We start from the raw sequence: 24,253 nt of genomic DNA, 5'->3' as shown, positions 1-24,253 counted from the left end.
GGAACGCAGAGCAGAGTCATTTCAGAAGTGGCACCAGCAAGGTCTTCTAATGGGTCAGACATGGGGTAGGAGAGGGGGATCAGATACAGCTTAGCTGCAACACCTCCTGTCAAACACCCCGTGCAGCAGGCAGTCTCAAATGGGACCTGTGGAGAGCTGACTGGTAGAGGGCGGGCTGCTGGCCCTTGGGAGGTTGGGTTCTCTGATGGATCCTGGCACCCAGTGGCCCTGGGTCAGCACGCGGAGTGAGGAGGTGGGGAGAATGGCTCGGCCACACGCAGGCAGAGCTGCATGTCTGAGTGCACAGCCTCGGGCTCGGCCGCACTGGTCCTGTCCTTAGAGTTTCCAAGAAAATGGTTAGAGAATTAAACTTAGATTTTATTACGTGCACAGGTGCTGTTAACATTTGGGATTCGTGGAATTAAACATTTTAATAGGACATAAAAATCAGTTTAAAATTGGGTAAGAAAACATACTTCTTCATTTAGCACAGTGGTTCATTAAAATGTTTTAAGTACTATTTTTAGATGCAGATTATAGACAAGAACTTTATTCTTGAGAATGCTAAGCCACATTAAAGCCACAGCGATGTGCAGACGCTACCACACACGCTCCCCGCCAGGCCTGGTGCCCAGCGACTGCAGGCTGCGTGCCGCACTGGCAACAATCACAACCATATGCCTGTAGCTTTGGCCTTAAAACCAACAGCTGCTGTGAGATAATGTGAACAAGAGATGGTTCTTACAAAACAAAGCACAGGACTAACATCAGGTGTAAAGAGAAAACATTGCGACCCTATTGGTCAACTCTCCATCACAACACGCCGTGTGCACTAACCCTCAGTACATCCAGCAATGCACCAGGCGACCAAGTCGGTGCCTCCCACGACTGACAGGCTTCCGAACGGCAGCCTGGGCCCCAGACTCCACGGCATCAGCAAGTGGCCGCCTGGCGCAGGTAAGCTCAGTCAGTGGTGTCCGCACAGCGCTCCCCCCATGCCTCTGGTCTTGCCGTGCGCTAATACTCATTCTCATCCATTTCCGTCGGAGAAGCGCTCTGGGAAGTGCTCTGGGTGGACCATGATGGGGACCTGCAGAGCTCAGGGTTGGGTTTGCCTGCAGGCCAGCCGTGTTCCTGCAGGAGGGGTCTGGGAGACATCATGAAGAGAGTCTTGAAAAATTCCAGGGACTCCCCGGCTTCCTTCTCTACCAGGAGTTGGTACTCGCCAAAGTGGACCATGCACCTGTAGGGCAGCTCCACTTTGTTGAGGTAGCCCAGCTCTGTGCTGCCCACCAGCAGGCTGGTCCTCCTGCTCATGTTCTTAATTTCAAAAGAGAGAACTGAGCTGTCGAACTTTTTAAACAGCTGCAGAGAGAACTGAACTCAGGAAACCTGCTTGTCCTGAGAAGTATAGCGACAGATGGTGGAATTTTGGCCGAATTTCACCACTTCGCTGGAGGGGAGCTTCTCTGGGTTAGAAAACCTTATCAATTGGAATATCCCATTTTGCATCTGGCCAGGATGGTAAACGGTGACCTGCAGACTCGTCACTGTCTCTTCCGTGTCCGCGTCTTCAAAACTGGACATGGCAGCAGTGCCTGCCTGCAAGTCAGCAGCACGTTAGCTCACGGCCCCCTCTGGGTCCTGAGACCTTTTGCAAATATAAATATATATATATTCTGACTTCAGAGGGAGAGAGAGGTAGAAACATCAATGATGAGAATCATTCATCAGCTGCCTCCTGCACGCCCCACATTGGGGATGGCAACCCAGTGTGTGCCCTGACTGGGAATTGAATCGTGACCTCCTAGTTCATAGGTCGATGCTCAACCACTGAGCCATGCCAGCAGGGCGAGGCAATGAGATTTTTTTTTTTAAATATATTTTATTGATATTTCACAGAGAGGAAGGGAGAGGGATAGAGAGCTAGAAACATCGATCAGCTGCCTCCTGCACACTTCCCACTGGGGATGTGCCCGCAACCAAGGTACATGCCCTTGACCGGAATCGAACCCGGAACCTTTCAGTCCACAGGCCGATGCTCTATCCACTGAGCCAAACCGGTTTCGGCGTCAATGAGATCTTGATTCTCATATTTGATGAAAATCTTCTGATAGGTCATTTAGATTTTAAGTTAAGAAAACAATACATAGAATCCTTTCAATTAGATGTGAAATTGTATTCCAAGCTCTGTGAATTGGTGTTACCCTTTCCTATATCTTTATTTTTCATTTCTAGTTTGATAAGACCATACATGTAATCCAACAACAAAAGAAATAATTGTTGATAATAAAGTGGTTTGTGGGGGGCATAACGACACCCCAGTTTCCTTCTCATTTAAATAGAGTTGTTGGGGCCCAGACACACTAGGGCAGCTGTGCTTAAAAAGGGCATCGGGAAGCAAGGGTCTTCCCTTCGGTCTGAGTGTCCTCAGAGGACGAACCTATAAAAGCTATCCTTTATTTACTGTTAAAATTAGATGTGACTTGTGAAACCTGATTGAAGGAAGATTAAAAAAGTCGTAATTGCAACAGTTTCCTGGATCATTTGTACATCTAGCAGGTAAAAGGTTAAAGATAGTAAGTTATTTAAAAGGTTATTTTACTCTTACCATTTTAAAATGTAGACATCACATAACTTTAAAAAGTCTCTCTGACGTAGATCTAAGCAGTCGGTACTCCACACGAGTTGTTTGTTTTGTCAGAGGACCCTAACGACTGGACAGCTGTCAGGAACCACAAGCGGCACCAAGTGCTGTTACCACACCGGCCACACCTGCGCCCCGGGCCCCGCCTCACTGCGGGAACAGCAGTCAGGGGGTAGAGTGTATCACAGGACAGGAGAGTTGTTACCAAAACCCCTAGAGGTTATTTTGACACAGAAATGCCATTTTAAAACTTTAAAAAGGGTTACATGCACATGATTACAAAATTCAAACAGTAAAGGCTTTTTAAAAAAAGTATCTTCCCTCCACCCTAATCCTTTGTTTCCTCTTCTAGAATCGGCAGCTGTAAAGTTGCTTTTACCCTTATAAAAATCCTTTACACAAGCATACTTGGCCTTGCATTTTTCAATTAATAATACAAATGGATGCTTTTTCCATATCTACACATAAATGCACCTCATTCTTTACCAGCAGCATTAAGTCCTCTAAGTCTGTGTGTTGGGAAACCAACCACACACCCTGGCGGTGGGCTTGCTGCCTGAATTCTTCAAGCCCTGGTTTGGGGCTGCGGCTCTCAGTCTTCAGGGAGGCTGATTTGTGACTTCCGTGTTTTCTGTTCGCCACCCGTGTTAGATGTTAATATCAGAGCTGGTTTAAAAAGACAATGCTTTCATTCCTTTCTATGGCTCCTGGTACTGTAACATACAAATGTTTTGTTTGTTTCACAAAGTTATGCTGCTAAAAATCAAATTGTCAACTTATTCAACAAATGACATAGCTAAGCAAATTTCTTTTTTATTCATGTTATCTAACTTTACTTTCGTAACCGATTCTTCATGCAGATTTTTACACCCTATTGCATTAGCCACGGAGACACTCAGCTAGAAACAGGAAAAGTGAAAGGAACCCTTAAGATTACGGGCCCATTTGTGGTAAAAACTACAATGAAAATTCAAAGACAGCAAGAATCAGCCCACATCGCTAAAATCGGTGAACACATCCTAGACTGTGATTTGAAGACACTGCAGTTGTGACACTGGCGGGGAAGGGAGCAGGGAGAAGTGTGTGTTAGAATCCAGCACCGGCTGGAACCTGGCGCTGGGAGGGACCTGCTGGGTCCACTCCCGGGTGTGTGGACCTGGTTCCTACTCGCTAGCGATGGGGCAGGTTGTTAGGGTAAATCCTGGCCTCTGACCTCAACACAGAGAGTCACCCAAGACAGCGGGGCGCCCAGGGGGGTTCTGCGTGCCAGCAGTTCCCATGCTTTCAGTGTGGCCTGCAAGGTGGCCTGCGCCCTGCCATTTCAGAGTGGTCAGTAGAAAATGAGAAAAGACAGAAACTAGCCAAAATCCACCCTGAAAGTTAAACTAGGTGGGTCTTTTCTTTAAAACAACACTAGCCCTAACGGTTTGTCTCAGTGGATAAAGGGTGGGCCTGTGGACTGAAGGGTCCTAGGTTCGATTCCAGTCAGGGGCACATGCCGAGGTTGTGAGCTCATCCCCAGTAGGGGCAGGAGGCAGCCGGTCAATGATTCTCACCATTGATGTTTCTATCTCCCTCTTCCTCTCTGAAATCAATAAAAATATCCTATATAATAAAAGCCTAATATGCAAATTGTCCCCTCGTCGTTCAACCAGGAGTTCGACCACTCACTATGACGTGCACTGACCACGAGGGGGTGGCACAGAACATGGCGGGTGTTGGCGACACAGCGCTGGCAGTGGGCGGCAGTGGAGGTGCTGCTGGCCCCAATGGGCCCCAAAGAGAGTGGGACCACAGTGGGATGGTGGAGCAGGTGAGTAGGCAGTCCCAGGCCAAGGCGGGTACGAGCAGGGGCCTGATCACCCCACCAATTGCCCAGCAGACTGTGACCAGCAGTGGTGGGGGGGGGGGTGGGACCGGGGCTGCTGCCCGGCTCCCAGGCACTGAAGGAGTCAGGCAGGGGCCCCAGCCCCAATCAATCGCCACGCAGGCGAATGGTGGAGCAGGTGAGGGGGGCAGCGCCAGGCCAAGGTGGGGTGCCAGGCAGGGCTATGGGGGTGCGAGCTGGGTCCCCGATCCCTGCAGGCCACCCCAAGGGACCCCACCCATGCACGAATTCATGCACAGGGCCTCTAATATTTAAAATAAATAGCACACACTAGTGGGCAGGCGCTCAAAACAGACTTTTCAAACCTACATGTTATCAAAGAAACTGGTGCAGTGGGCTTGCCTCCACAGTGGTGACCTCTGCAGAGGGGACTCCCCCACACTCCGTACCTTTGACCTTTGTGCCACGTGCACTTAGCATCTATTCAAGATTTCACAAATATTTTCATTACAAAATCACAAACCATCTGATTTTATGGAATTACATAAAGTTGGAGATAGCTAAGTATCATTCAAGTTGTAAACTGGTTTCGGGCATGGAAAGGCTGTGATACACGGGGATGATATCCCGCAGCAATGTCTGTATCAGCAAATGAACTGGAATAAATAAACAGAAATAAGAAGGCGGGCAGGAGGCAGCTGATCAATGATTCTCTCTCATCATTGGCGTTTCTATCCTTCTCCCTCTCCCTCTCCCATCCTCTCTAAAATCAATCCTATCTAATAAAAGAGTAATATGCAAATTAACCATCACTCTGCTACACCCACCAGCCACGCCCACCAGCCAATCAGGAGCAAATATGCAAATAAACCCAACCAAGATGGCTATGGCCACAGAGAGCAGGAGGGAGGCTTGGGTTTCCCTGGCAACGGAGGAAGCCAAGCTTTCCAAGCCTGCCCTTGCCGGCCTAGGCCTCCACTCAAGGCTACAAAGTTTCAGTGATAGAAGATACATAAACCCAAACAGAAATGGCAGCAGCCACGGAGCTGGAAAGAGCAGGAGGCTAGGGTTGCCCATGGTGATGGAGGAAGCCAAGCTTTCCGCACACCCTGGCTGGCCCAGGCCTCCGCTTAAGGCTACAAAGTTTCAATTATAGAAGATACATAAATCCCAACAAAAATGGCTGCCGCCTCGGAGCAAGCAGAAGGCTTGGCTCTGCTCCAGGCTACAAAGTTTCAATTGTAGAAGATAAATAAACCCCAGATCCCAGGGCCTCCGCTTGGGTCGCCAGGGGCCGTGGCTGGCCTGCAAACCACCACAGGCCCCTTGCCCAGGCCACCCCATGCCCCAAGGGAACCCCCACCCTGATCCAGGACATCCTTCAGGGCAAACCAGCTGGCCCCCACCCATGCACCAGTCCTCTATCCTAATAAAAGAGTAATTTGCAGATTGACCATCACTCCAACACACAAGATGGCTGCCCCCAAATGGTCAAAGATCCTGCCCCCATGTGGACATAAGATGGCCACCACAAGATGGCCAGCAGGGGAGGGCAGTTGGGAGGGACCAGTCCTGCAAAGGAGGGCAGTTGTGGGCAACCAGGCCTGCAGGGAAAGGCAGTTGGGAGGGACCCAGGTCTGCAGGGGAGAGCAGTTAGGGGTGACCAGGCAGCGGGGGAGGGCAGTTAGGGGTGACCAGGCTGGCAGAGGAGGGAAGTTGGGGGCATGCAGGCTGGCAGGGGAGCAGTTAGGCATCAATCAGGCTGGCAGGGGAGTGGTTAGGGGGTGATCAGGCTGGCAGGCAGAAGCAGGGGCAATCAGGAAGGCAGGCAGGCGAGCAGTTGGGAGCCAGCAGTCCTGGATTGTGAGAGTGATGTCCGACTGCCCGTTTAGGCCCGATCCCGGGGGGCAGTTGGACATCCCTCGAGGGGTCCCAGATTGGAGAGGGTGCAGGCTGGGCTGAGGGACACCCCCCACCCCAGTGCATGAATGTCATGCACCCCGCCTCTAGTAAACATATAAAAGAGGCGTTGGGCTCTCGGGACCTCCATCACAGAAAGCACCGCCCAGAAGGCAGGCGGCTGCGCTCCAGAGCACCCCCCGCCGGCCACCAGGCGGTGCACTTACCTGGGATCTGGGGCTGGGATGGGGTCCGTGGCCTGTGTCTGACTGGGGGGGGGGGTGGTGGGGGGGTGGACTAGGGGAGGATGGGCAGTGTGATGAGAGCAGAAACCCGCCTACTCCCCAGGCCAGTGGCGGGGCGGGGCGGGGGCCTTCAAAGGCGCCCGAGGAGGATATTTTTGGTCAAAGGAGCCAGGTTCATCGCTGCTTAACAGACGGCCGGGCGCCCCAGGGGGTCGTGCGTGCCAGCAGTTTCCCATGCTTTCAGCGTTTGCTGTTTAAAACGAGGTCGACTGTACACAAGGAGTCTGTTCTGGGTGGTGTGTGTCCCTCTAACGTTTTTTACTCCGCCTCCCCTCCCCCAACGGCGCTCTCCCCTGGGAACACGCAGCACTGGCCGCGGAGGGAAGAGGAACGTGGGGACGCCGGCTTCCCTTCCCTCCCGGTGAGCACTGGGTCTGGGGGCCTCACCGCCGGGACCTCACCGTGGAGCGGCCTGGGCTCAGGGCGACGGTCCTGCCCGAGGGCGCGGGCTCCGGTGGGACCCTGGGGCGCTCCGCTGTGTTCCGGGAGCGTCTCCCTCCTCCGCGCGGGCAGCGGCCCCCAGGTCTGCAGGTCCGCGAGTCCGGTCCCCGGGGACGGGCAGACACGCCTCCTCCCAACCGGAAGCGGGAAAGTCCGCGAAAAGCAGTGGATCCCTCTAGTTCCTAAGGCGCAGCCCGGACCGCGGGCCCTCTACGCGGGAGCCTCACCGAGTGCAGAGCCGCGCACAGAACGCCTACGCCGCGCCTTCCGCCCGGGGCCTCCCACAACCCTCTGCGTCCGCCCCCCCATCGCGTGCGTCCCGCACCCTACGCCCCACCCACCCACACCACGCTCCCTCCCGTAGCTCCTCCTGTCCGTGGCCCGCCCACCGCATCCACTCCGCACTCCCCCTCCCCAGCGTGCCCCCCCCCCACGCCTGCCCGCACCGCCTCTCCGCTCCTGGCTGATGCGCAATGACCAGCGGGGTCCCCGGGGACGCTGTGACCTGAAAGCTGGACTTTGAAAGGGAACCGAGTCATTTCAACCTTAGGGCGCGACCCCCATACCACCCGCAACCAGGGTCGGCCTGGCACAAGGAATGGGAGGTGGGAGCTGAACTGCTCAGCTGGGGCGCGTTACCCCCTCCTGGGTCATGGGAGGGGGAGCGGGTCCCCTTACAGATGAGTAAACTGAGACCTGGAGAGTGCTACCTCACCTGACCTCTCACCTGACCCCCTCGGTCTGCGTGCCAGCCGTCCCTTCCCCTGGAGTGAGCCCTCTTGCGGTGCACAGGGCCTGGGGTTCTTGGGCAAGGTGGGAGGGTGCCGGGGAGCATCTAACCTGCAGGGAGTAGCACCTGTCTCCTGCCTCAGGGAAAAGGTTTGGAAGAAGGGGAGGACCTGAGGATGTGGGTGTCTAGGGGACCGTGGGGAGAAGGGGACTGAGAGCCTGAGCCAGCTCCACTCACCACGTGGGAACCTCTCCAGTTCAGGGAAAGGTCAGCGGGAGGCCCCTGCCTGTTGGGGTTCTGTGCTGGCTCCAGACAGCGCTGGTTTGTGGGGCAGCCTCACAGCAGTGACAGGACATGGAGCTGGGCCACTGGGCAAAGGGGTTCTGAACTCTCAGGTCCTATATCGTGGACATGGACTTTGATCCTATCAATAAACTCATACAATAAAAAAGTGTCAGAACTGGAGTTTCTGATCTCTAACCTTTAAAATGCAATATGTGACAATGCTCTATATGCTGCAAAGAACTGGTTAGTAGGTATCTATATATATAAAAGCCTAAGCGACTGTTAGGACCAGAACGACTGCAACAACCAGTCTACCAGTTACTATGATGGGCACTGACCACCAGGGGGCAGACACTCAATGCAGGAGCTGCCCCCTGGTAGTCAGTGTGCTCCCACAGCGGGAGCACGGTTCAGCCAGAAGCCAGGCTCATGGCAGGCAAGCGCAGCTGTGGTGGCAGCGGGGCTCTTCCCCAGCCGCCTGCCGCTTTGGCACTGCTGTGTCCCTTGGGGGATGTCAGACTGCCAGTTTCAGCCTAATCCGGCAGTCCAACTTCCCACAAGGGATCCTGGATTGTGAGAGGGCTCAGGCCAGGCTGAGGGATGCCACCTGTGCACAAATCCGTGCACCAGGCCTCTAGTTAGTACTAATAGAGCAGGTGCTACAATTGCTAAAATGCATGATACTGTGGTTTTGTTTCCCTTAAGTCAGTGGTTGGCAAACTGCAGCTTGCGAGCCACATGCGGCTCTTTGGCCCCTTGGATGTGGCTCTTCCACAAAATACCATGGCCTGGGCGAGTCTATTTTGAAGAAGTGGCGTTAGAAGAAGTTTAAGTTTAAAATATTTGGCTCTCAAAAGAAATTTCAATCCTTGTACTGTTGCTATTTGGCTCTGTTGACTAATGAGTTTGCCGACCACTGCCTTTAGTGACCCGAAATGAGACTTGAATGAGCCTTCAATTCTAGATCAGAATCTAATCTCCCTAAGTTGTCTGCTTCTGGCAACTGGGTAAACATCATGGGCCTTAACGCTGAAAGCGCTTTGTGGCAGTTGAGAAACAGCCAAGAGTGCACATGTGAAGTTTCTGTTCCCTTAAGCCTTGAGTGACACTTGACAGGGTCTGAAGCTACTTGACCCTCTATTCCCCTCCCCCTTTTATCCTCACCCGAAGATATATTTTACTCATTTTAGAGAGAAGAGAGAGAGAGAGAAAAACATCCATTGGGGCTGCCTCCCACATGCGCCCCCACCAGGGATCGAGCCCACAACCCAGGTTATGTGCCCTGACAGGAATCCAGTGCCCAGGGTAATGCTCCAACCAACTGAGCCACATGACCAGGGCCTTTTGTTCCCCTTTAAAACTCCGAGGCATAGACGTTTGCAGCCTTGGCTTCCCCGACTTCCTGAAACGTAACAGAAGGCCCAAGGACTTCTAACAGCTTGGAAGAGCTAGAGCCAAAGAGATACGTGCCCATTTCTTTCTGGTAATTTGTGAGTTTTCTGAAGATAATCAGGAAATATTTTTAAAAGAAGTGCTTTTTAAATCCCTAATATCAAAACCAGGCAAAGTAATTTGTAACATGTGCTTTATTACTGTTTCATTTTGTGTAAAACCACTAAAAATATTTTAGCCTGGCTGGTGCGGCTCAATGGTTGAGCATCAACCCAGGAACCGAGAGGTTGCCCGTTTGATTCCCCATCAGGGCACATGCCCGGGTTGTGGGCTCCATCCTCCATCCCTTATTGATGTTTCTATCTCTCTCCCTCTGCCTTCCTCTCTCTCTAAAAATCAATAAAAATATATTTAAATAAATAAAAAATAAAAATATTTAAAAATAAGATTATTTTGCAGTTTACTGCAGATTTTACTTGTTTTATTCAAGGTCAAAGTGTAAACATCTAGCGTGATGATAGCATCTATAGGAGAACATGAACAGCAGCCTTAGAAAATGTGAATGTTGGCTGGTGCAGCAGCACGTCGGACTTGGTTAGCAGGAAGTTCCTGGACGTGGCAGCCTTCCAGATCTGTGTTACTATCCCAGACCTGCTGAGGCCAGCAGGCTGTGGACACCCGTTATGAAGCCCTATTTGCAAGTTTCCTTTTTGAAAAGGAACAACAACAAAAATCTCCTCCCCACCCCCCCCCACCCCCGCCCACCCTGCCCCTGTGTGGTGTGTGGTTGTATCATTTGACAAATCCATCCTTTGACCCTGAAGTGGCCAAAACTTTTGCGCTCAGAGCTGCTCATGGGCCACCAGCATCTTAATCAGATAGAGCGTGCTCAACTCTTTCCTGAGATTTTAACCAAGGCTCTGGGTGCTTTTAAACTTGGTTGCCTTCCTTTGAGACGGCCAGATGCTGTGAGGGTTGCTGGGACTATACGAAATTAGCTACATGCTTTCTCAGAGGTTTAAGTATTCCTAGGCTGCCAATTCAGGAAAAAGAAACCTTCAGAAAAATGCACCCCAAAAGTCTGGCGAGAACAGTTATCAAAACGAAGCAGAAGGAAACACCAGGCATGTGTGTTGTCCATACAAAAAAAGAGGGATTAACTGGCCGAAACCGGTTTGGCTCAGTGGATAGAGCGTCGGCCTGCGGACTGAAAGGTCCCAGGTTCGATTCCGGTCAAGGGCATGTACCTTGGTTGCGGGCACATCCCCAGTAGGAGGTGTGCAGGAGGCAGCTGATCGATGTTTCTCTCTCATTGATGTTTCTGGCTCTCTATCCCTCTCCCTTCCTCTCTGTGAAAATCAATAAAATATATTTAAAAAAAAAAAAAAAGAGGGATTAACTGTTTGAATTATCACTGATGAATCATTTAATTTGAAATTAACAAAATGCCCACCTGCTGCATCATGCCCACCACCTACGTGGCTTTTAGGAAGTTGGGCTTCCCAGGGTACAGCCTACAGAGTCCCACAGGGCCCCGCACTCGGCCCCATGCGTGGCTCTGCTGCTACTGCCTTGAAATTCTGAATGATTTTTGGACAAGAGACCCCACAAATTATGTAGCTGATCTTGTTTTGTTTTTTGTTTTTTTTAATATATTTGTATTGATTTCAGAGAGGAAGGGAGAGAGAGATATTGAAACATTAGTGATGAGAGAGAATCATGGATTGGCTGCTTCCTGCACGCCCCCCACTGGGGATTGAGCCCGCAACCCAGGCATGTGCTCTGACCAGGAATCAAACCATGACCTCCTGGTTCGTAGGTCAATACTCAACCCCTGAGCTTTGCCAGCTGGGCCATCCCATTTTTTTAAATAAATCTTTATTGTTCAGATTATTACAATTGTTCCTCTTCCCCCCCACCATAGTTCCCCTCCACCCGGTTCCCACCCCACCCTCTGCCCTCACTCCCCACCCCCGCCACTGTCCTCATCCATAGGTGTACGATTTTTGTCCAGTCTCTTCCTGCACCCCCCACACCCTTTTCCCCCCGAGAATTGTCAGTCCACTCCCTTTCTATGCCCCTGATTCTATTATATTCACCAGTTTATTCTGTTCATCAGATTTTTTATTCACTTGATTTTTAGATTCACTTGTTGATAGATATGTATTTGTTGTTCATAATTTTTATCTTTACCTTTTTCTTCTTCCTCCTCTTCTTAAAGAACTAGTGGCCCGGTGCACGAAATTCATGCACATTAAAAGGGGATTAATTAGAGGAAATAATTTAATATTGCTATTTGCCCTTTCTCTATAATAGAAGTGTCAGAGATGAAAGAAAATTAGTAAAATGTATATGAAAACCTTCCTCCTGTCAGAGTCTGGGGCACACCACGGGACCCAGAGTCAAGTCCCCGTCCACCCACATGCGCCTTAAAATCACATGAAACCCAGACCCAGCCACCCCCACCCCCCACTCATTGGAATAGATCCAGACCTGGCTAGTCCCACCCTTGTCAAGCCACGCAGGGCAGGGAACGTAGCCTCAGGTCCCCTGGCCCAGAGCCAGGACAGGGAGCATGGCCTGAGGTCCCCCAGCCCAGACCGGAGTGGGGGGGGGGCGTGCCTTGAGGTCCCCTGTCAAGCCCCGCCAGGTGTGGGACATGGCCTGAGGTCCCCCGTCAAGCCCCTCCATTCGGGGGGGCGTGCAGACTCAGGTCCTCCGGCCCGGCACCGGGAGGGGGGAACAGCTTTAGGTCCCCTGTCAAGCCCCATCGGCAGGGGGGTGCAGCCTCAGGTTCCTCCTGGGTGGGGGGCATGACCTGAGTTCCCCCGACCCAGCACTGGGGTTGCACCTTGAGGTCCCCTGTCAAGCCCCGCCAGGCAGGGGGGCGCAGCCTCAAGTCCCCTGGCTCGGTGCTGGGGTGGGGGGTGTGGCCTGAGGTCCCCTGTCAAACCCCACCTGGTGGGGGCATGGACTGAGGTCCCCTGTCAAGCCCTGCCAGGTGGGGGGGGGGGGCGCGGCCTGAGGTCCCCTGGCCCAGCACCGGGACGGGAAGCACCTTGAGGTCCCCTGTCAAGTTCGACGGGGCGGGGGAGGGTGTAGCCTCAGGCCCCTGCTGATTGCTTGTTAAGGCTCCTTATGGGAAGTTGGCCTCAGCTGTGGGTGCAGCCATCTTTGTGATGGAGTGATGGTTAATTAGCATATTCCCTCTTTATTAGATAGGATACCTTTCAGCATTTCATATAATACTGGTTTGGCGGTGATGAACTCCTTTAGCTTTTTCTTATCTGTGAAGCTCTTTATCTGACCTTCAATTCTGAATGATAGCTTTGCTGGAGTAATCTTTGTTGTAGGTTCTTGCTATTCATCACTTTAAATATTTCTTGCCACTCCCTTATGGCCTGCATAGTTTCTGTTGAGAAATCAGCTGACATTCGTATGGGTATGCCCTTATAGGTACCTAACTGTTTTTCTCTCGCTGCTTTTAATATTCTCTCTTTGTCTTTTGCTCTTGGCATTTTAATTATGCTGTGTCTTGGTGTGGTCCTCTTTGGATTCCTTTTGTTTGGGGTTCTCTGTGCTTCCTGGACTTGTAAGTCTATTTCTTTCACCAGGTAGGGGAAGTTTTCTGTCATTATTTCTTCAAATAGGTTTTCAGTATCTTTCTCTCTCTCTTCTTCTGGCACCCCATAATTCAGATGTTGGTACGCTTGAAATTATCCCAGAGGCTTCTTACATTATCTTCATGTTTTTGGATTCTTTTTTCTTTTTGATTTTCCGGTTGTGTGTTTTTTGCTTCTTTGTATTTCAAATCTTTGACTTGATTCTTGCGATCCTCTAGTCTGCTGTTAGATCTCTGTATATTATTTTTTATTTCAGTCAGTGTATGCTTAATTTCTACTTGGTTCTTTTTCATATCCTCGAGGGTCTCGCTAAATTTATCGGCCTTTCCTAGAAAATTCTTGAAAAACCTTATAACCGTGGTTTTGAACTCTATATCCTCCATTTCTTTCATTTGTGACCTGTTTCTTTGTCTCCGAAATTTGGCTGCTTCCCTGTGTTAATAGAGTGGCTTTGTACGCTAGGTGTCCTATAGGGCCCAGTGGCTCAGCCTCCCCAGTTACCTGAGGTGGACACTCTTGGTGCACCACTTTGAGGGCTGTGTGCAAAGTCTTGTTGTTGGTATCACTGGGAGGAATTGACCTCCAGGCCAATTGGCTGTGAGGATGAGCTGTGTCTATGCTGGGAGAACTTCTGTGCTGGAGACACCCTTATGAGACAAGATTTGCAAAAGCCTCTGTGCTCAACTTGGATGGGGCGGAGTCTCAGGGCAGAGCAGACAGCAATGGCTTCCTGTCAGCCCTGCCCTAAGAGGCCCCTGGGTCTCAGTGTCCTGCGGTAATCACTGCAAGCACCTCTGAGAGAAAGCCACCCTCGAGTTTCATCCACTGCCAGTTTCTCCCCGAATGAGTCTGGGTCCCCAGAGTCTCGCCCGGAACTGGAGTTCAGAGCAGTCGGGAGCTTTTGTCTCCCTCCCGATTGAGAAAGCCAGCCGCGTACTCAGTTGCCATCCCTCTCCGCGTGTGCGCCTCTGTACCTCTGCCTTCTGCAGCTCCTCTGAGTCTCAGTGTGTTTTTCTCTTTCCCTCTAGTTGTAGAATTTCCACTCAGCCAGCCTTCCTGTGGTTCTGGATGATGTCCGTTTTGTCTTTTAGTTGTAGTTTTGAAATTGTTGTGGGAGGCAGCAGTTTAGGTGTTTACCTATGCTGCCATCTTGGTTTCTCCTCAGGCCATCCCATTTTTAAAGCGTTGTTTTCTCTTGGTTTCTCTACTCCTGTCCTGGGCATTGTTTCCACACCTCCTCTGTTGGCCCCTCTTTTTCTGCCTGAACCCTGGAATCCCCACATTTGCTCTCTGTGGCCTTTCTTTCACACTCTGCCTTGGTCATCTCTACTACAGGTATCGTTGTGTTACTGCCTCTCTGTCTCCCACCAGACACCGGTGAGAGGTGTGCCTCTGTCTCCTACATAGTTCTCCCCTTACCTTTATTTCTGATGTTTCTCGCACTAATTAAGCCTGGTCATTACCTCTGTCTAGATTATCGCAGTGTTTTCTGTCTTGTTTTCCTAACTTCCCTCTTTTCTTCTAATCCATCCACCACCGTGATCTCTCCCAATATAAACCTTGTTCCATAATGCAACCTTCCTACCACAATGATCTCTTTTATGCATGTGCATCTCAACTCAATTACTTATTCCAGCATGGCTTTGAGATATGTCTAGAGCTCAGCATTGTGATTCTAAGGGAGACATTCTTTCTTTGGGTTTCCATGAGTCTGGGGGCTCTACCAGGCTGCTCTGTTGGAAGAGGCTCGACCGCCCGTTGTCCAGATGGTAAGAAAGGTAACCGTCTCCTTATTGCATTTCCCAGTAAGGATGATGGCAGTACCAACGCTCTTTTCCCTCCCTTCCCAGGATCCTCTGTGAGGCCCTAGAACATTCAGCCCCACTCCAAAACCCTGAATGTCTAACATTTTTGCTCACCAAACAGAATTTTACAAAAATAATAACTCTCTCACACATTTTTAAAGTTATTATTCACCTTTTATCATGTTTATATAGTTGCAAAGGATCTAATTCAGTTGCTTAGTAACTTTTAAATGTATCCAAAGGAAGTTATATATGATAGTGATTTGCTGCCCAGTCATACAATATATGTACAAATTCTTGTACACATAAAAGTTTAACAATTGGGCCTATTATTTCTTTATCTCCTTAAACTTCTATTTTCATTCCACTTTCACCATAGAATTTTCTCATATTAAGTAGATTAAATGCTTGTAAGTTTTTTTACCATATTTTTAAAATATTTTATTGATTTTTTACAGAGAGGAAGGGAGAGGGATAGAGAGTTAGAAACATCGATGAGAGAGAAACATCTATCAGCTGCCTCCTGCACACCTTCTACTGGGGATGTGCCCGCAACCAAGATACATGGCCTTGACCGGAATCGAACCTGGGACCCTTCAATCCGCAGGCTGACGCTCTATCCACTGAGCCAAACCAGTTAGGGCATTTACCATATTTTTTTACATTAAAAACATGTGGACATTGAAATGAAACATTTTTATTTCCACTAGCCATAGACTCTTAAGTATTAAAATTTTAAAATACTGACTTATACAAGTATTATAAATTCATAATTGAAAGACAGAAATAAATTACATATTTTTATGAATAACTATTTATGGAAAATGTATTTCTTTCTTAATGAGATTTAGGGGGGGTTAAAGAAATTACTTCCTGGATGAATGTTACTGGTAGCCAAAATAAAACAGCATCCATAGAAACACACACACACAGACTTCACATAAATCGATGGAGAGAGAGTTTTATTACAGCAATGCCATTTGGTTATTTTAACTTCTAAGGACATGTGTTAAGAATTACAAAGTGCCTGGCCGGCATGGCTCAGTGGTTGAGCATCGACCTATGAACCAGGAGGTCACGGTTTGATTCCCGGTCAGGACACATGCCTGGGTTGTGGGCTTGATCTCCAGTGCAGGAGGCAGCCGATCCATGATTCTCTCTCATCATTGATGTTTCTTCTCTCTCTCTCCCTTCCTCTTTTAAATCAATAACGAATATATATATATATATATATATATATATATATATATATATATTTTTTTTTTTTTAAAGAGTTGCAAAGTGCACTATTATAAAAAAAAATTAAGTGGTGTACTAAGTAGTGTCTGTAGTACTTCAGTGTTTATCCAACTGCTCGAATACTTCCTTCTTTCTTTTGTTTGGAGGCAGAATTGGAAACCATCTGAGTTGCCATAGGATCCGTCCCCATTATTAGAGTCGTTGGGGGAAATGTACCAAAAAGCTTTCCCAAGACTTATCACCTTACCACAGTGCAATCCCTCTTCCTCCACCAGAGAGGGCCTTCTCCAGCCGGAGGCCCCGAAAGGACCAGGAAGAGTAAAACATTGTTGACGTCAATAACTCTTCCGTGGAGTAAAGATCCTTGAGGGGGGAATGTGGTGGGCAGTTAGCCACATGCGAGCAGAGCAAGAACGTGGACCAGGTACAGCAATAACCAGGTGGAGAGCCCGGTGCCTAGCAACAGGCAAAACTGGGAAAACAAGGACCTCACCCCCACAGTGACCTTCCCTCCCCTGACCTTTCACATCACTGGTCATGGGGTTAGACCCTCCCCTGACCTTTCACATCATTGGTCATGTGGTTTAGGCCCTCCCCTGACCTTTCATATCACTGGTCATGGGGTTTGGACCCTGCCCTGACCTTTCTTCCCTGGCATGTTGCTAGTCCTGTGGGTGAGACCCCTTAGGGTGGAACAAACAAGCCCCAGGACATGAGGTTCTGACTCACATCACATCCATCCGGGCCTCAGTTGTGTCTCAGCTCCAGGCCCAAAAAAGCAGCAAAACCAGATGAGGGACGGCTGACCTCAGGACCAACTGCCTTGACTAGTGACCCTGCCCTGGCGCTGACCAATCAGTGGAGACCCCACCATGAAAGGCACACCTGGAAGCTGCTGAATGTTCTACCTGAGGCCTCCAGGTAGATTCTCTCTAGATGGGGACCTGTAGCGGCTCTCTATGGAGCAAGCCTGCCCCCCTAATAACAAACAACTTTTCCAATAAAGTGTGTTAAACTTATAAAAATATTTTCATGCACTTCTCCTTTTTTTGTCAAAATGTGGAGCTGCAGATTCAGATGGTTGGACTGGGGACCACATCCACCATGTAACCCCATCAGTCCTCCCTGTCTAGTCAGTTCAGTGAGATTTTTCATAAGAAAAATCCTGGCTTCATCATTCAGTTCAAATAAACCCAGTAGCTCGTGTGTCCTGTGCCATCGTGCTCCTGCCTGAACTCTGACTCCATCGTGTTCTGAAGCAGGGAGGCCTGACGAGCCTGCTCAGGGTCTATCTTTTATTTTTGTTTTGTTTTTTGTTAACCCTCACCCTCGGACATTTCCCATTGATTTTTGGAGAGAGTGGAAGAGAGAGGAAAAGACAGAGAGAAACATTGATGTGAGAGAGACACATCGACTGGTTGCCTCCTGACCAAGACCCGGGCTGGGTAGGAGCCTGCAACTGAGGTACATGCCCTTGACCGGAATCGAACCCGAGACCCTTTGCTCCACAGGCCGACGCTCTATCCACTGAGCACACTGGCGAGGGCCGTATGGCTCCGTCTTCTGATGATGCATCAGAACATTGTTCCTTACTGACACTCGCTTTCCTTGGCTCCCAGGGGACGGTTCTCTATTCTAAATCCAAATAAGGAGTTTTCTTGCACTTTTCTTTAAAAGAAGGAATTTTCTGTAGTAATACAACTCCCAGAATACCCTGCACCGAGGGGTTCGTACAGGGATGTGTCCAACGGTGCAAAACTGCTGAGCGTTGCACAATCTGGAGACTGTGGCCGGCTTTGCTTTCTTTCCGTTTCCTGCTTCCTGAAACGGAGGCTGTTTCTGAGAAACAGCGTTTCAAGGAAGCCAAGCCAAAGGGGTGAATGTTCGGAGTGTTTTCCGTCTCCTGCGAGAGAAAAGTGAGTACCAGCCTTCACAAGTAAAACAAAGTTCAGTAGATGTGGGTGCAAAAAAAAAAAGGGCATGATATATGTGATACACAAACTACTGATGTCAGGCGGCTCCTTCCAGACTTTGAAACTTTGCATTATGTGCTTGGTTTAATGTGAATTAAAATTACAATCAGTGCATAACATCGGTGGCTTCCTGGATGTTATTGCCCTGAAAGACGTTGAGCCAGTTTACTGTCCATGTGAAGGAAACGATGAAATGAATACCAGGCCAGGTGATGTGCAGACGGGGAGCGGCCCTGGAGGGCACCCTGGAAAGGGCTGAGGTATAGGCACTGGTGTGAGAGGTGGGCGTCTCTGACCAGGGCGGGTGGGAATCTTGAGTTTCGCTGGTCCTGGGTTACAGAGCTTAATTGATAACACAGTCTGTTGGGTTTCTTGATTATAGACATGCGACATATTTGTAGATAACTAAGTGTTTTAGCAAACTTTCACTAGGCTGTGCTGCTTCGTATTTCATTACAAATTGTCATAAAATCGGAGGTGCAGACGCCACCAACACTTGTGAAATGAGGCATAGAGCAGGCGCGTTGTCCCAGGTGACCCCCAGCTCCTTCCTGCCGGTCAGACGGCTCTCTGAACCTCAAGGAGCACCGAGCTCAAGGCCATAACGATCATGCTATGTGCCAACGGCCGCCAACATGCTCATGTTGGTCATTTCCTCTCGGGAATCCATTCTAGGGAGGAGATGGTTGTGAATATGGAGAAAATCACAGAGTTTCATCACGAAGGTGTGTGTGATGAGGAAGAACTGCAAGCGCCCTAATAAAGAGGAAAGGCTAAGCAAATGGCAGCTACCATGGGCGCGGCGGGAGTGAGACAGCATCAACACAGAAGGTGCTCACAGACTCAGCTATCACTCTTTTTAAAAATATATTGTTATTGATTAAAGAGAGGAAGGGAGAGGGAGAGAGAGAAACATCAATGATGAGAGAGAATCATTGATTGGCTGCCTCCTGCACGCCCCACACTGGGTATCAGTCTGCAGGCTGATGCTCTCTCCACTGAGCAAAACTGGCCAGGGCTTCAGCTAGGATTCTTACAGCTACTCACGTGAAACGGCACAGGTATAACTCACAGATCTTCTGAAGTGGATGGCATGTTACAGTGGCAGGCCACTTCTCTCCCTTCTGCTTCTCTCTCTCTCATTTCTCGCTCGCTCTCTCTCTCTCTCTCTCTCTCTCTCTCTCTCTCTCTCTCTCTTATTTCTATCTCTCTCTCCCTCTCTCTCTCTCTCTCCTCTATCACCTATGTCTATGTCGGTATGTGAACCTGAACCCATGTCTTTGTCTATATACTGTGATTAGCTGTTTATATCACTACTAGAGGCCCAGTGCATGAAATTGTGTACTGGGGGCGGGGAGGGTGTCCCTCAGCTCAGCCTGCACCCTCTCCAATCTGGGACCCCTCGGGGGATGTCCGACTGCTGGTTTAGGCCCGATCCCTCTCACAATCCAGGACTGCTGGCTCCCAACCTGCTCACCTGCCTGCCAGCCTGATCACCCCTAACCACTCCCCTGCCAGCCTGATCGATGCCTAACTGCTCCCCTGCTGGCCCGGTCGCCCCCAACTGCCCTCCCATCTCGGGCAGATGGGCAGAGCCCCTCTCCTTCCTTGCTCTCCTTGGGGCACATTCTTTAAATATATTTCCACTCAGGAAAGTGACCTCTGCTCACCTTATCCAAACCCAAAGGCCACTTTGTAGATTTCACCTCTCTCTCTCTCTGCAGTTTTCATGCTGGACTGGTCTCTGTCCCACTACCCACCCTAACTTCCCTCCTGCGTCTGGCTGCCGTCCCTTCAGATCCTCTTCCTGTCTGTTGAACATAACACCTGTTCCAGGCGCCCTTATCCCATGTGCGTGGGAGCCCCGGGGGCTTGTGCTCTGGCTGCCCTGTCAGAACCACCTCTGCTCCTTTTCTGTGTGACCCTGACAGGGACCTGACCTGGGGTCAGTGTTCTCGCCCCAACAGGAAGGGTAACTATCCCGTATGGTTTTTACAAAAATCAAATGAACTTTCGCATTGAGGACCTTATACCAGGACTTGGTCATGACAAATGCTGCTGTTATTAAGTCCTGCGGCATCTACGCAGATCGCTCGAGGCTGACACCGTCCTCGGGTACGTCCCACTGAATTTCAAGAGGGTGAAGAGCGCATCATAGACTCTGTGAGTCAGAAGGGACTCTAGAGACCTTCCTGTGTGGTTGGGAATGAATAGGTCACGGACAGGAGATTCACGGACGGGCAGGATTTAAAGGTTGAATTCATTGTGGTACTGATTTGGTTAGCAAACACACCATAGATGGCCAAGTGTAATTTTTATCATTGTTACATGGAAACATCACCGATTTTGAGATAATAGATTAGTGAATTTTTTTTCCTAGAGTGAATTCCAAAAAGATTCATGTATTTTTACTGAAATAGAGTTCAATTTATTGGTCAGGCAAATAATATGCATCACTATTTCAATGTGTTTTTGTTTTGTTTTATTTTTTTTTTAATCCTCACCTAAGGGTATGTTTTGTTTTGTTTTGTTTTGTTTTGTTTTGCTTATCGTCAATTTCAAAGTTTCACAGAAGTTCTACATTTCCTTTGGTCATTACTAAGTCTTGTAATTTATTTAGATCTTTCTTCTGAAAACAAAACACTTGTTTTCCCTAATAAGTAAGCATATACAGCAAGGGTTTTCTCTTTGGCCTGTGCTGCTATGAGCCACCAGGAGAGGGCGGCAGAGAGGCGTTGGGAAGAAGGACAGATCACAGGCTCTTCTTGCGGAAAAGTGAGGAAGACCCTGATGCGAATGACGCAAACATTTGTCCAGGCAGACACCCTATTTAACTCACTCACTTTCTGAGCCAGAGACTATGACGTAAACACAGTCACAGGGTTTCCAGAAGATCCGACGATGTCCTTGTAATGCAATGTGTGGAAATGTCTGTTAAGATCGATGAGGACTGAAAACTTTACATCAGTTTGAAGGTAAAAGATGAGAGGATGTAATTGCCACTTAGACCAAGAGTTTAATCCTTATGGAGACAATAAAAGCACCTCATCTGTGGACAGTAGAGATACTGCTGGAGTAAAAGGAAGTTTTCCAACTTATCAAATAGACAGTAAACAGTGTGAATGCATAGGATTAAGCAAGTAAGAGAGGGTGCCCAGGTTCAGCCAGTGTCTCCTTTCGTGTGCATTGAACAACGAATGTTTTTAGAGCCTCAGCTGTGCTAGGAACTACTCCAGATTCCGAATACTCCAGGTTTAGAAAAGGGAGCAAGACAGATGCAGTCCCTGGCCTATTGCAGTTTATATTATAGCCTGAGACACACATTTTAAAAAACTCACCATTGCCCTAACTCAGGGGTGGGCAAACTTTTTGACTCGAGGGCCACAATGGGTTCTTAAACTGGACCGGAGGGCCGGAACAAAAGCATGGATGGAGTGTTTGTGTGAACTAATATAAATTCAAAGTAAAGGAGCGGAGGGGAGAGCAAGAGAACCGGATAGAACAGCCGGATCCGGCCCGCGGGCCGTAGTTTGCCCAAGGCTGCCCTAACTGGTGTGGCTCAATGGATAGAGCGTCGGCCTGCAGACTGAAGGGTCCCAGGTTCAATTCTGGTCAAGGGCATGTACCTTGGTTGCGGGCACATCCCCAGTGGGAGGTGTGCAGGAGGCAGCTGATTGATGTTTCTAAATCTCTATCCCTCTCTCTTCCTCTCTTTAAAAAGTCAATAAAATATATTTTAAAAAACACAAAACAACTCACCATTAGTCCATTACCTTCAACTGAGGGGAAAATGGAAAGCAGTCTACCTCAGGGCCCCCAATAAATCAGTTTGGGTTCAACCCTAAAGTTGGAAATTTAGTGAAATTGAAAATAGGACTCAACTGACAATAAACAAATCACCTCCAAAAAGAACACTTGATGGTCTTCTCTTTTTATTTTTTTAAAATCTTCACCTGAGGACATTTTCCCATTGATGTTTAGAGAGAGCGGAAGGGGGAGAGAGAGGAATTGATGTGAGAGACACACATCGGTTGGTTGCTGAGGATGGAGCCTGCAGTGCCCTTGACCAGGAATCGAACCCATGACCCTTCAGTCTGCCGGCCGATGCTCTCACCACTGAACGAACTGGCCAGGGCTTGATAGTCTTCTTAAAAGACAACCTCTGGAGTAAACATGACAAACTCCAACTGGAGATCCTTTGGGGAGAGGGTGGCTTGGGCATTGCTGGTGGAACGTGGCTGTACTTAAAGGCCACGGGAGGGTCAGCTGTGACAGAAGACACTTGCCAAGCTCAGTGCTCGACGAGGAGGCGCAGTCAGCTCCACTGGACTCTGAGCTCGGCTGACACGGAGCTGCAGGGGCTCCGGGCTCTGGGGCCGCCCGTGCTGTGTGCAGGTCCTGAGAAGAAAGGCCGTTCCTTCCCACAGCAGCAGGGGGTCAGGTATAAACCTCACAGTTGGGCGGGTGGTCAGGGAACGGCCATGGGCAAGCATCCCAGGTTTGAAGATTAGGAAACGAAACACTTGGAGGCAATGGTGGGTTTGTCCTGGGCACAGGTTTGAAGGGAGACAGATCTGCAAGACCCAAACCCCGCCTTACACACTGATGCGTCCTGGCTGAGCTGCTGGCCCTGCAGCCTCCAGTGCCGCAGGTACAGCGTGAGGGTGCTGAGCCTAACGCACTGCTGAGGACTCAGTTAGCACCAGGCCAGCGGCACACACTTGTGTGGACGAGATTAAGACTGCTCGTCCTGCCCTGGGCGGTGTGGCTCAGTGGATAGAGCATCGGCCTGGGGACTGAAGGGTCCCAGGTTTGATCTGGTCAAGGGCACACACCTAGGTTTCGGGCTCAATCCCCAGTTGAGGGCGTGCATGAGGCAGGCGATCCATGATTGTCTCTCATCATTGATATTTCTTTCTCTCTCTCCCTCTCTCTCTGAAATCAATATATATATATACAAAACTCTGCATGGCTTTCAGACCTTAGATTACTTAAATTAATGTAAATGCAGACATGAGTTGTCTTGTGACCAGCAATGACCTTTGAGAATGGAAACACAAGTTGTCTTGTGACCATCAGCAAGGCGCTAGGAGAGGGTCGGTGGGGCTTCCACTTAACCCGCCGCCATCTTGGAATCCCCCCAAGTACCCCCACCTTTCAATCTACATAAATAATTACATCCCCGTGCTCACCCATCGCCACTGTGGCATTTGCTGTGCGCAACCCAGACACCCTGTAGGTACCAGTTCCCCCTGTATCCACTGCGCTTCTCTGGCTGACGGGTTCTGGGCACCGCGCAGGCACTCGGGATCCTGGGGATCTCTGTTCTCCTTTGAAAAACGTGTTTTTTCTTAAAATGCTACTTTGGGTGGGAGTTCCACCCCAGACCACAGCCTCATGCAACATGGGGGTGTGGGAGATAAGTGCGACGTGCTGAGCTATGCGTGGTCACGGGCGGCCTGGGATGTCACGTGGTTGCTTCTGTCCTGAAGACCAGCGATGCCCCAGCAAAAGGGGCTGTGATCCTGTGGACCTGCTCGCTGCACTGTCAAGCAGGTCGCTGTCCCAGGGCACCTCCCGGCCATGCTCAGGCGAGGGGTACCTGGGACAGCTGTGGTGCCTCCATTTAGCTCAGGGCTGGGACCCCTGTCCGCACAGCGGCCTCCCGCAGCGCGTGCTCCAGACTCCAGGAACTCAACTGCTTCTCCTTAAGCGGATTGTGTCCGGCACATACTAGCTGCTTCCCGCAGCGCGGAAAGAGTTAAAGACTAATCACATGTTCTGGGAGGAATAGCAGGCAGGAAGGAGGGAAGACCAATTTGGGGGGAAGAAGAAAAGCCAAGCACGAGTGAGGGCATCACCTGACTCACACAAACATCCTCGGAGGAGAAAGAGAAAGGGGCTGAGTGTGGACAAGGCTAAAGGGGACCCCATAGCCTGGCACGCTCATTCCCGTCCCGGCCACAGCACCCTGGGCTGTGAGCTGGCCTCGGGCGTGCTGCCCTGCCCGGCCTCGTCCTCATCATAGCACCACATCCAGCTCAAGGACGAGGCAGCTCTGCTTTCAGGGGGAGAGGCCACCGTTA

The 24,253-nt window shown here is 49.8% G+C and overlaps 1 protein-coding gene across 1 annotated transcript; it reads right to left on the bottom strand.

Moving 5' to 3' along the window:
- Positions 1-882: 882 nt before the first annotated feature.
- On the bottom strand, positions 883-7,288 carry TIFA (TRAF interacting protein with forkhead associated domain). The gene is given in 3 exon segments (XM_080674083.1): positions 883-1,383; positions 1,387-1,602; positions 7,081-7,288. Coding segments are annotated over 2 exon segments (567 nt in total). The 5' UTR covers positions 1,588-1,602; positions 7,081-7,288; the 3' UTR covers positions 883-1,017.
- Positions 7,289-24,253: the final 16,965 nt, after the last annotated feature.

This window comes from Plecotus auritus (genome assembly GCF_963455305.1).
Source record: "Plecotus auritus genome assembly, chromosome: 6".
Lineage (NCBI taxonomy): Eukaryota > Metazoa > Chordata > Mammalia > Chiroptera > Vespertilionidae > Plecotus > Plecotus auritus.
This window is presented reverse-complemented; position numbering and strand designations above follow the sequence as displayed.